Here is a 13,555-nt window from a genome sequence, read left to right as displayed (position 1 = left end):
TCAGGATTGAAGGATGTCCATTTAGAACAGAAATGCGAAGAAATTACTCTAGTCAGAGGATGGTAAATCTGTGGAATTTTTTTGCCATGAGTGGCTGTGGAAGCCAAGTCATTGGGTGCACTTAAGGCAGAGATAGATAGGTTCTTGAGTAGCCAGGGTGTCAAAGGGTATGGGGAAAAGGCAGGGGAGTGGGGATGACTTGTTCAGCCATGATTGAATGGTGGAGCAGACTTGATGGGCTGAATGGCCTACTTTATTCCTATATCTTATGATCTTGAGGCTCATCCAGAGATTATGAAAGGCAAGATGAGGGGTATAGATAGGGTAAATGTAAGCAGGCTTTTCCCACTGAGTGTGGGTGAGACTAGAACTGGAAGTTATAGGTTAAGGGTGAAAGTTGAAATATTTAAGAGGTACATGAGGCGGAGTTCACAAGAAAGGACCCCCACCATCCAAGCCGTGTCCTCTTCTCACTGCTACCATTAGGAAGGAGGTACAAGAGCTTTGGGTCCCACACGGACAGGATCAGGAAAGGTTATTACCCTATAACCATCGGGTTCCTGAACTGGTGTGGGTAACTTCACTCATCTCAACACTGAACTGATTCCACAACCTATGGACTCACGTTCAAGGACTCTACAACTTATGTTCTCAATATTATTTATTTAGGTATCATTTTTTGGTATTTCTAGAGTTTGTCTTCTTTTGCACCTGGGTTGATTGTCAGTCCTAGTTCGTTTTTTTTTATTGTATTCTATTTTATTTCTTTGCTTCACTGTGAATGTCTCTAAGAACATGAATCTCAGGGTTGTAAATGGTAACGTATCCGTACTTTGATAATGAACTTTAAAGTGGTGGGTGCAGTTTGGGTAAGTACATTGTTGGAAGGTTTCGGAGGGCGATGGTTCAAGAGCAGGTCAATGGGACTAGGCAAGGACTAGACTGGACATATGGCCTGTTTCTATTCTGTAGTGCTCTGTGACTCTAAACGTTCACAATGCGTGCATCTCTCCACCCAGTGCACCAAGTCACAATGCGAGGCTTGACCGCTTCCCGCCAGTTTAGCAGAAATGTGGAGAGTTAAGACGGTGACCACACTAACCTCTTGACCATGTGTTTTCTGAACCACCCCACAGCTGACCTTTTTGACATTCTCCTTCCGATGCTGAACATCTACCAGGAGTTTGTGAGGAACCACCAGTACAGTCTGCAGATCTTGGCTAGTTGCAAGCAGAACAGAGACTTTGACAAGCTACTGAAGCAGTATGAAGCAAAGCCAGACTGTGAAGAGAGGACGCTGGAGACGTTCCTGACCTACCCAATGTTTCAGGTGAGGCAGGTGCTTCTATCCTACTCCTCTTCTTGGGGGCTGGGGAAGAGAGTGGAGCCTTCCACTGCTAAAGTGGATTGACATCTGCCCTTTAATTGAACATAGAATAGTACAGCACATTACAGGCCCTTCAGCCCACAATGTTGTGCCGACCCTCAAACCCTGCCTCCCATATAACCCCCCGCCTTAAATTCCTCCATATACCTGTCTAGTAGTATCTTAAACTTCACTAGTGTATCTGTCTCCACCACTGACTCAGGCAGTGCATTCCACGCACCAACCACTCTCTGAGTGAAAAACCTTCCTCTAATATCCCCTTTGAACTTTCCTCCCCTTACCTTAAAGCCATGTCCTCTTGTACTGAGCAGTGGTGCCCTGGGGAAGAGGTGCTGGCTGTCCACTCTGTCTATTCCTCTTAATATCATGTATACCTCTATCATGTCTCCTCTCATCCTCCTTCTCTCCAAAGAGTAAAGCCCTAGCTCCCTTAATCTATGATCATAATCCATACTCTCTAAACCAGGCAGCATCCTGGTAAATCTCCTCTGTACCCTTTCCAATGCTTCCACATCCTTCCTATACTGAGGCGACCAGAACTGGACACAGTACTCCAAGTGTGGCCTAACCAGAGTTTTACAGAGCTGCATCATTACATTACGTCTCTTAAACTCTATCCCTCGACTTTCTTAACTACCCTATCGACCTGTGAGGTAACTTTCAGGGACTTGTAGACATGTACCCCCAGATCCCTCTGCTCCTCCACACTACCAAGTATCCTGCCATTTACTTTGTACTCTGCCTTGAAGTTTGTCCTTCCAAAGTGTACCACCTCACACTTCTCCGGGTTGAACTCCATCTGCCACTTCTCAGCCCACTTCTGCATCCTATCAATGTCTCTCTGCAATCTTCGAAAATCCTCTACACAATCTACAACACCACCAACCTTTGTGTTGTCTGCAAACTTGCCAACCCACCCTTCTACCCCCACATCCAGGTCGTTAATAAAAATTGCGAAAAGTAGAAGGCCCAGAACAGATCCTTGTGGGACACCACTAGTCACAACCCTCCAATCTGAATGTACTCCCTCCACCACAACCCTCTGCCTTCTGCAGGCAAGCCAATTCTGAATCCACCTGGCCAAACTTCCTTGGATCCCATGCCTTCTGACTTTCTGAATAAGCCTTTCTGAATAATACCGTGTGGAACCTTGTCAAATGCAAAGACTCAGGCTTTACAGCCCTGGAACAACACCTTAATGCGTTTGCTCTTGTGTAACCAGAATCAGGTTTATTATCACAGAAATATGTGGTGAAATTTGTTGTTTTGCAACATCAGTACATTGCAATACATAAAAATTACTATAAGTTATAAGAAATACAGTGACTAAAGAGACACTCAGTAGCCACTTTACTCGGTACACCTGCATACCTGCTCGTTGATGCAATATCTAATCAGCCAATCATGTGGTAGCAATTCAATGTATAAAAGCATGCAGACATGGTCAAAAGGTTCAGTTGTTGTTTAGCTCAAACATCAGAATGGGGAAGAAATGGGAACAAAGTGGCTTTGATCGTGTAATGATTGATGGTGCCAGGTGGGGTGGTTTGAGTATTTCAGAAACTGCTGATTCCTGGATTTTCACGCACAACAGTCTCTAGAGTTTATAGAGAATGGTGTGAGAAACAAAAACATATCAGTGAGTGGCATTTCTGTGGGTGAAAACACCTCGTTAATGAGAGAGGTCAGCAGAGAATGGCCAGACTGGTTCAAGCTGACAGGAAGGTGATGGTAACTCAAGTAACCATGTGTTACAACAGTGGCTTGAAGAAGAGCACCTCTGAATGCAGATCATGTCAAACCTTGAAGTGGATGGACTACAGCAGCAGAAGACCACGAACATACACTCAATGCCTTCTTTATTAGGTACAGGAGGCCTAATACATACAGTATGTTGTGAAACTTGTTGTTTTGCAGCAGCAGTACAGTGCAAAAAAATTACAATAACAATAAGTTATAATAAGAAATATACAGTTGAAAATAAATAAATAAATAAATATTGCTGAAATTGCAATGTAGTGTTCATGGAATCATGGACCAGTCTGAAATCTAATGGCGGAGAGGAAGAAGCTTTTCCTAAAGCATCAAGTGCACTGTGTGCCTTCAGGATCCTGTATCTCCTCCCTGATGGTAGTAGTGAGCAGAGGGCATGTCTTGGATGAACGTCCTCAATAACAGATGCCACCTTTCTAAGGGTGGCATTCAAGTCCCACAATTCCTCGATTCTGATGCTTTCGGTAATTTGTCCCTGGACTTGTAGTTTCTTGTGAATCACAGACTTGGGTTGTTGGAGAGAGGCTGGGTTTTCAGAGCCTCAAAGTGATAGGCAATTGTGGTGAACTACATATACCTGTCTGGACACGCCCCCCCCCCCCCCCCGCTGACTGCTCCTGTGGCTCCTCCCACAGACCCCTGTATAAAGGCGATTGAGGCCTGAGACCTGCCCTCAGTCTCCAGGATGTAGCATGGTGGTCAATTGCTGCTTGTTCTTTCTTCCTGTCAATAAAAGCCAATGTCTCGCCTCCTGTCTCAGAGAGTTATTGATGGTGCATCGGGTTGTTGGGGAGAGGCTGGGTTTTCAGAGCCACAAAGTGATAGGCAATGTATGGATTTTCTCCGCACTGGGGGATTCTTGAAGACACTGCTTGTCTTTGCATTTGCTTTCTCATTTGGTGTCTCCCAAAAGCAGCCTGCATACACTACATCTACTTAGAGTCACAGTCAGGAAATCATAAAAGCAGATTTAGGTTATTTGTCCTATCGAGTCTGCTCCGCAAATCCATCACGGCTGATTTATTATCCCTCTCAATCCTATTCTCCCACCTTCCCCCTATAACCTATCATGCCCTACCTAATCAAGAATCTATCAATCTCTGTTTTAAATATATCCAATGGCTTGGCCTCCACCTGTCTGTGACCTAGTCACGCACCGTGATCATAGTGCTCCAGACCCCTCCCATCTACATACTTATCCAAATGTCTCTTTTCTGTTGCAATCAAACCCATATCCATCACTTCCGCTGGCAGCTTGTTCCATTCCTTAGAGTGAAGAATATTCCCCTCAGGTTCCCTTTAAAAATTTCACCTCTCATCCTTAACCTATGACCTTTAATGCTAGTCTAACCCAACCTCAGTGCAAAAAAGCCCGCTTTCATTTACCCTATCTATACCCTCATAATTTAGTACAACTCTATCAAATCTCCCCTCGTTCTCCCACACTCCAGGGAATAAAGTCCTAATATATCCAACCTTCCCTGTAACTGAGGTTCTCAATTCCTGTCAACATCCTTGTACTCCTTCAAACTCATTGATATCTTTCCTGTAGGTGGGTGACCAGTAATACACACAATACTCCAAATTAGGCCTCAGCAAAGTCTTATACAACTCAACACAACATCCCAACTCCTGTACTCAGTTCTCTGATTTATAAAGGCCAATGTGCCAAAAGCTCTCTTTGCGACCCTAGTTACCTGTGACACCACTTTCAAGGATTCCCGGATCCCTCTGTTCTACTCCAGTCCTCAACACCCTACTGTTCACTGTGTGATCTACTTGTGTACTTCTGATCCCTCATCTGATTTTCTGATTTCTGCTCCGTAGATCCCCAGGTACATCCTGACTCTGCACGAGCTGTTGGCTCACACACCCCATGAGCACGTGGAGAGGAAGAGTCTGGAATATGCCAAGTCAAAGCTGGAGGAGCTCTCTCGGTTAGTAATGGCATCCAACAATTCCCAACCACCTCTGGCAGGTGATTGAAACCTGCTCTGCTCTTTCTCTTGCTCTGTTACACTTTATTCTACATTCTCTTGGTGTTTTACCTCATTTAACCTCAGCACACTGTGCAATGAGCTGATCCATATAAACTATAGACAACCTTTTCACTGTATCTCGATACACACCACAATAATAAACCAAAGCCCAGACTAATGTCTTAAGGGGGAGCTGCTGGAATTGGGTTCACAGGGACCTGCCTGGGCAATTCCATTGAGTCAGGCTGCACAGCCACACCCACCCCGGACAGTCTCTCTCCTCCCCTCTTCCATCCGGCAGTAGACACAAAAACCTGAAAGCACGGACCACCAGGCTCGAGGATAGATTCTACCTCACACTGTTATCTGACTCTTGAACAAATCTCTTGTAAAATAGTGGGAAATTATCTCACTGTACAACATTAAAAACACTCAACAGTTTGTTTTTTTTAATGTCAGGCTGAGATCAGGAACTGCTTCACCCTGACCTGTTCCCTCAGTGTCTCTCCCTACGGATGTTGCTGTTCTTCTTCCTGGGGTTTTATTTCAGATACCCAGCGTCGGCAGGTTTACCTCTGCTGCTCTGGAGGCTTTACCTTCCCCAGCGGCTGTAAACCCCAGAGAAAATGTGACAGTAGTTGCCCCTGAAAATTCCAGTTCCGTGAAGGACCACAGGAGACCCTCACAGAGGGTCCTTGCGAGGTTTGGAGGGTGAGGCGTTCACCCGTGCCGACACTTGGGAATCCTGTGCCGGGTGAGCTGTGCAACATGGCCCTGCTGTGGCAGCAAAGGGAAGATCCCCATTCACCTCGGTGGCATTCGAAAATCATGGCTGAATTAAACATAGAACATCGTACAGCAGCGTACAGGCTCTTTTGGCCCACAATATTGTGCCAACCATTTAATCTATTCCAAGATCAATCTAACCCTTCCCTCCCACATGGCCCTCAATTTTTCTGTCACCCACGTGCCTGTCTAAGAATTTTTCAAAATCCCCCCCCCCCCCATTGTATCTGTCTCTACCACCATCCATAGTGGCATATTCCACCCACCCACCACTCTCTGTGTAAAAAGCCTACCTCTGACATTCCCTCTATACTTTCCTCCAATCACTTTAAAATTATACCCCTCATGTTAGCTATTTCCACCCTGGGAAAAAAGCTCCAAGTGTTCACTCAATCTGCACCTCTTATCATCTTGTACACCTCTATCAGGTCACCTCTCACCTTCCTTTGCTCCAAGGAGAAAAGCCCTACTTTGCTCAACATTTTCTCATAAGACATGCTCTCTAATCCAGGCAGACTCCTGTTAGTACTCCTCTGTGCCCTCGCTAAAGCCTATAATGAGAAGGCTATAATGAGAAGACCAGAACTGAACACAATACTCCAAGTGTGGTCTCACCAGGGTTTTATAGAGCTGTAACCTTACCTCGCAGCACTTGAATTCAATTCCCCAACTATAGCAGCAGAGCTTCTCCTGTGTTTATTCCTCTCCATAGATGCTGCCTGACCTGCTGAGTTCAATGGTTTGATTTAATATCAGAGAATGTAGACAGTATCCAACCTGAAATTCTTACTCTTCACAGTCATCCACGAAGCAGAGAGGAAAAACCCCAAATAGTGAATGACAGAGAAACATCAGAACCCCAGAGCCCCCTCCTCCTCCCACACACAAGCAGCAGAAAAAAGTATCAAACCCCCCTCACTTCAGCAACCCCCACCACCCACCACGCAAGCAATAACAAAGCCCCCCGAGACCATGTCCTAGAATCCATCAAAACCCACTGCCCACCCAACACTTCAACATCTCAACATGCCCTCTTTCAGGGCAGAGAGACATAATGTTCCTGCCACGGCTCCTCTGGCATTTTGTGTGCAGAGCTCCAGAGCTCCAGCTTCTGCAGAATCTCCTCCATTTAACTCTCTGCTTTGCTCACCGCAGAATAATGCACGATGAAGTAAGTGAAACAGAAAACATTCGCAAGAACCTGGCCATCGAGCGTATGATCGTGGAGGGCTGTGAGATTCTCCTGGACACCAGCCAGACCTTTGTACGGCAAGGTAATGGGAGATTGCATCATTCAAAACTGCACTGACACCTCAGACACTGGAAAAAACGGGGAACAGTTGTAACACATACAAAATGCTGGAGAAACTCAGCAGGTCAGGCAGCATCTATGGAAATGAATAAACAGTCGACATTTTGGGCTGAGACCCTTCCTCAGGACTGGAAAGGAAGGGGGCAGAAGCCAGGATTAAAAGGTTGGGGGAGGGGTGAGAGTACAAGCTAGCAGGAAATAGTTAAACCTGGAGAGAGGGACGGTGGGTGGGTGGGGAAAGGAGGGTTGAAGTTAGAATTTGGGGGGTGATAGATGGAAGAGGTAAAAGGCTGAAGAAGATGGAATCTGATGGAACCCTCCCTGATTTTGGGGAATTTTGTTAGATTTTCTTTTCCTTTAAACTACATTAATGCACTGATGAGATGAAATTACCTGGGCCAAGATCCCTCTTCAGGACTGAAACACTGACTGTTTATTCCCCTCCACAGATGCTGACTGACCTGCCCGGTTCCCCTAGCATTTTGTGGGTGTTGCTTTGGATTTCCAGCATCTGCAGAATATCTTGGGTTTATAGAACAGTTGTAAATGGTTTTATAACAGAGTTAGACTCAAATAGCTTTGGTCCACTGTATTTGGTTAATTTAGATTAAGTTATGGATTGGAAACTGTAAAATAGGAAAATGTAAATGTAATTAGTTTAAAATAATTGGCCAGTGAAACACCACTCTTTAGAGGGATAAGCTGCCATTCGCTTGTTTTCTCATTGGAACGAGGGTCACGTTCCTCCAAGAGGACCTCAACCTTGCCGTGGTTTGGAGGCTTGTGTGCTTCAATAAGACAGAGAGCTTTGTTGGCTGGAGTCAGGGCTTTATGTGTTGGTTCCTGGTAGGGTCACCCGTGTCAAACAGGTCAAAGGGTAGAGGCCAGACCAAGAGTGATCCACCAGTCCTCCAGGTTCAGGGGTTCAGCTGAGGACTAACAACCGTGGCAGGTAAGACAAAATTGATTCTTCCTGTATCTGAGTGTGACGGTATTCCTGAGTCTCCAGTCGGGACTTGTGTGACTGACAGTGAAAACCAAGAGGAAGCTACTGTCATGATGAAGGAAACCCTGGACAACGCCAGAGATGGAGGACTTCCACCGGCGCCCGAACCGCCAGCGGTGTAGCAGGCAGTAAGTAAGCAAGGGTAGACTGGATCAGCTGACGTGCCAGTTTCTGGCTGAACTGTTTGAAGATGTCTGCAATTAGATGAGCTCAGATCAGTTTGCAGCTAATGAGGTCCCTGTGAGGCGTTGTCACAACTGAAGAAAATGTCCACGTCAAGGTCACACAGTAGGTTTAATGACTGGTTGGGAGAGGAATGCTGACTGGGACACTGAACAGAACCGTGTGCTGCTCTTCCTTAGGGAGTGGCTGTGGGACCTCATACATCCACCTGGGTTTAATGTCTCACAGACTCTCAAGAAGGCTTCACAGTTCAAACTAGACTTATTATCAAAGCACACGTATGCAAGATTCATTTTCTTGCCGGCATTCACAGTAGAACAAAGAAATCCAATAGAATCAATGAAAAATTGTACACAAAAAACTGACAAAGAGCCAATGTGTAAAAGAAGACTAATTGTGAAATAGAGAAAGATCAAATAGTAATAATAAATAAATAAATTTGCAAACATGAGTTGCAGCTTGTGGAATTAGTTCAGTGATGAGCTGAGTGAAGTTATCCACACTGATTCAGGAGACTGATGGTTGAGAAGTAATAGCTGTTCCTGAACTGGGTGGTGTGGGTCCTGAGGTTCCTGTACCTCCTACCTACTGGCAGCAGTGAGAAGGTGAGCGTGGTCTGAATGGCAGCGGTCCATGATGCTCCGTTCTTGTGGTAAAACTCCTTGCAGTGCTCAATGGTGGGGAGGGCTTTACACACGATGGACCGTTACACACGATATCCATTACATTTTGTAGACTTTGCGATGCGTGTCCATACTTGACATTGGTCAACTGAAGAGTTAAGCTCAACTATCTTGGGTGGATGTAAGGAGGCTGCTTCAGTAAAACTGCAAGACCTCGTGGACAGATCGTGACCATGTGCTGAACTGGCAAACATCATGACAACCCACACAAACTGCTGGGGCTAACTCAGCAGGCCTGGCAGCATCTCTGGAGAGGAATGAACTGTCAATGTTTCTGGCCAAGGCACTTCGCCAGGGAAAGGAAGGGTGCAGAAGTCAGAATAAGGAGGTGGGGGCTGGGGAGAGTACAAGCTGGCAGGCCCAGTGAACGGTAAGGTAGGTGGATGGGGGAGGTGAGGGAGTTGAAGTAAGAAGCTGGGAGGGGTTAAGTGGAACAGGTAAAGGGGCAGGTGAGAGGTTAACCAGAATAGGGAATGGAAAGGGAGAGAGAGGGAATGGGGGAGTAACTACTGGAATTGGAGAGAATGAGCAATGACTTCTCTAGCTTACCTTCCATTGATGCCTGATCTGCTGAGTTCCTCCAGCATTTTGTGTGTACTATGACCATATGACCATAAGACTTAGGAACAGAATTAGGCCATTCAGCCCATCGAGTCTGCTCTGCCATTCCATCATGGCTGATCCCAGATCCCAGTCAACCTGCCTTCTCGCCATATCCTTTGATGCCCTGACTGATCAGGAAATGATCAACTTCCACCTTAAATATACCCATGGACTTGGCCTCCACTGTAGTCTGTGGCAGAGCATTCCACAGATTCACTACTCTGGCTAAAAAAAATTCCTCCTTACCTCTGTTCTAAATGGTCACCCTCAATTTTGAGAATGTGCCCTCTAGTTCTGGATATCCCCATCATCGAAAACATCCTCTCTATATCCACCTTATCTAGACCTTTCAACATTCAGTAGGTTTCAGTGAGATCCCCCCTCATTCTTTCAAATTCCAGCGTGTACAGGCCCAAAGCTGCCAAACCTTCTTCAACAATACTGGTGTATTGTTATAACCTATCTACCGTCCATTAGGGAAGGAAATTTATCACCTAACCTATCTAACTTTTAAAATGGCCATCAGTAAAATAAGAAAGTTGTGCTTGCAAGGACTGATACTACAACAGTATGCTGTGTGACTTGTTCCAACGTGAAAGATTGTTCAGTCCCTTACAAAACATCACCGCTAAAGAGGTGCTGTAGTCACACTGAATCTCCAATAAAACAAGTCTTGGATTTATAAAGCATCCTGCACATCAACAACTGCCAGATGTCTTCATGAATGGAATCTATCTCAAGAGCAATGATTTAAATGCCGTCTCATTCAAACAGTCATGGGTTGAAGGAACAGTTGTTTGACATTTAAACACAAGAGATTCTGCACATGCTGGAAATCCACAGCAATGCACAAGAAATGTTGGAGGAACTCAGGAGGTCAGGCAGGATCTATGGAAAAGAGTAAACAATTCCTGTCCATAAACCTCCTTCTTGTGCCCCCTCCCTTTTTTCTGTGGCCCACTCTCATCTCCTATCAGATTCCTTCTTCTTTTCATCCCTTTTTCTCTTCCACCACTGTCCTCTCAGCTTCTTCCCCACCCTCCTTTTCCTTCTCCCCCTCTTCCCCCACTGTCTCCTTTCTGGCTTCAGCCCCATTTCTTTCCAGTCCTGATGAAGGGTCTCGGGCTGAATCATCAACTGTTTATTCTTTCTCCATAGATGCTGCCTGACCTGCTGATTTCCTACAGCATTTTGTGTGTATCTCTCCAGATTTCTGACATCTCTTGTGTATGTCCAAGAGTAGAGCAGTATTGTGATCATTTTTATTTAATTAACTGCAAATATTGAATGAACTGAGTTTAAATTCACCTGTGACTTTGGTGGGATTCAGACTCACATTAGTTAGATTACCAATCCCAAACTCGATACTGATTGCTTATTTGTTTATTATTATTATTATTTTGTATTTTCATACTCTTATGCTTTTTGCGTGTTGGTTATTTGTCCATCCTGGAAGATCCAGTCTTTCATTGATTCTATTGTGTTTCTTTGTATATATTATGAACACTACAAGAAAATGAATCTCAGGTAACATAAATGTACTTTGATAATAAATTTACTTTGATCTTTGATAACTGCCTCAATAAATAAATAGTTAGCTTTGCTGAGGTGTGAATTTGTGTGATCTGCTGTTGAGAGTGATGTGTTTATCTTTGCTCTACCCTGTGCCTGGTAACGAGCTGAAACTCTCTCTAACCCAGGATCGCTTATCCAAGTGCCAATGACAGAGAAGGGGAAAATCACTCGGGGCCGTCTGGGGTCTCTCTCGCTGAAGAAGGAGGGAGAGAAGCAATGTTTTCTGTTCTCCAAGCACCTGATCATCTGCACCAGAGGATCGGGTGGGAAACTCCATTTAACAAAAGTAGGTCACCACTGCTGCGACTAACCGTGTTTCGTTTCACCGAGATCATGGGAACGAAAGGTTTAGCATGTGAGGAGTTTGATAGGTTTTGTCCTATACTTGCAGGAAGAATGGGGGAGTGGGGGGAGTCTCATCGAAACATACTGACTGTTGTGGGGGAAGGGATTTGATGTTCTTGCCGTTGGCATGATTTGTTTTTTTTGCGTGGGTTGATGTCCTTGTCGCCGTTTTTCTGTGGTGGGAAGGGGTTTTTGATCATGTTGCCTTTTGCAATATTTTTTTTTGTGTGAGTGGGGGTTGGTGATGTTTTTCTTTGGACGACCTCCATGGTTTTCTTTGTTCCATGGCCATCTGGAGAAGACAGATCTCAGAGTTGTATACTACATACATACTTTGGTAATAAATGAACCTTTTTGAATATTGAAAAGCCTAGATAGAGTGAACATGGGAAAGGATGTTTCCTGCAGTGAGGGAGTCTAGGACCAGAGGCACAGCCTCAAAATAGAGGGACGTCCCTTTAAAATGGAGATGAGGGGGAATTTCTTCAGCCAGAGGGTGGTGAATCTGTGGAATTCATTGCTACGGATGGCTGTGGAGGCCGTCATTGGGTATATTTAAAGCCAAGGTTGTAGATACTTGATTAGTCCAGGCAACAAAGCTGCAGCGTCCTTAGTGCTCACCTCATCAGCCAACAGCCAATGAACAAGACTCAGCTCCAGACGAGAGCAGTTGCCTTTAGGGGCAGTACGGTAGCGTAGTGACTAATGTAATGCTTGACAGTACAAGCTATCAGGGTTCGATTCCCACTGCTATCCTTAAGGAGTTTATACCATGACCATGCTGGTTTCCCCTGGGTGCTCCGGTTTCCTCGCACACGTGCAGGTTGGAGTTAGTGAGCTGTGGGCATGCTGTGTTGGTGCCAGAAGCATGGTGACACTTACGGGCTGCCCCCAGCACCTTCCTGGACAGTTGGTCAGTCAGGTAAACAATGTATGTTTTGATGTTTCGATGCACAATTGAAGACTATAAGAAAGCTAATCTTTCTCTTTCGCCTTTATTCCAGAACGGTGTTCTCTCATTCATTGACTGCACCTTGGTGGAGGATCCGGAGATGACAGATGATGAGAGTATGTAAAAAGTATTAAAATATTTATCATGCTGTCTGAACGTACGTGCAAGAATGTATGCGTGTGCACCCATGAGTGTGAATCTGTGTTTGAGTGTGTGTTACTTGCTTCTGTAAGTGTGTGTACAGTTGGTAAGCTGAGAGTCAAAGTAAACAGAAAAGCACAGCACTGAAAAGGCCCTTCAGCACATCTAGTCCATGCCTACTCCAATTGACCTGCACCGGGACCATAGCCCTCCATACCCCTGCCATCCACATACCTCTTAAACATTGAAATCGAGCTTACATCCACCATTGTTATCAAAGTACATATGTATCACCATATGCTACCTTCAGATTCACTTTCTCACAGACATTTACAGGAAAATTAAGAAATATATAGAATAAATGGAAATTATTTAGACTGTGCATGTAATGGTGTTCTGCTGAACCTGGTGGGCATTGTAAAGCAGCTATCGTAACATTTTACAGTGCACCAGCTGTAAGATTGGAGTTTGTGCTCCCTCCCTGTGAACATGTAGGTTTCCGGTTTCCTCCCATAGTCCAAGGACATACGGTTAGTAGATTAGTGAACTGTGGACACGCAATGCTGGTGCCAGTAGCACGGCGACACTTGCGGGCTGCCCCCAGCACATCCTCGAGCTATGATAGCTGTTGACTCACTTCACTGTAGATTTCGATGTTCCAATGTACATGTGACAATTAAAGCTGATATCTCTTTATCTCTCCAATTCCCATGGTGGGAAATCTTCTGGCAGATACTTGAAAGGAATTAACTGCAGCATGTAAGAGAAGCTTGGATAGGTACATATTTGGGAGAGGTTTGGATGGCTATGGTCTGGGTACAGGTAGATGG

General features: G+C 45.1%; 1 protein-coding gene across 2 annotated transcripts in view; it reads left to right on the top strand.

Moving 5' to 3' along the window:
- rasgrf1 (Ras protein specific guanine nucleotide releasing factor 1) overlaps positions 1 to 13,555 on the top strand; it is a 115,666-nt gene that overhangs the window by 56,212 nt on the left and 45,899 nt on the right. For both annotated transcript variants that reach the window (XM_059953061.1, XM_059953062.1), the window contains 5 exons: positions 1,137 to 1,330; positions 4,988 to 5,097; positions 7,081 to 7,199; positions 11,413 to 11,573; positions 12,637 to 12,700. In XM_059953061.1, coding sequence (XP_059809044.1) covers positions 1,137 to 1,330; positions 4,988 to 5,097; positions 7,081 to 7,199; positions 11,413 to 11,573; positions 12,637 to 12,700 — 648 coding nt within the window. The remainder of the gene's footprint in view (positions 1 to 1,136; positions 1,331 to 4,987; positions 5,098 to 7,080; positions 7,200 to 11,412; positions 11,574 to 12,636; positions 12,701 to 13,555) is intronic.

Source organism: Hypanus sabinus, chromosome 28 (assembly GCF_030144855.1).
Source record: "Hypanus sabinus isolate sHypSab1 chromosome 28, sHypSab1.hap1, whole genome shotgun sequence".
In the NCBI taxonomy this organism is placed as follows: domain Eukaryota; kingdom Metazoa; phylum Chordata; class Chondrichthyes; order Myliobatiformes; family Dasyatidae; genus Hypanus; species Hypanus sabinus.
This window is presented reverse-complemented; position numbering and strand designations above follow the sequence as displayed.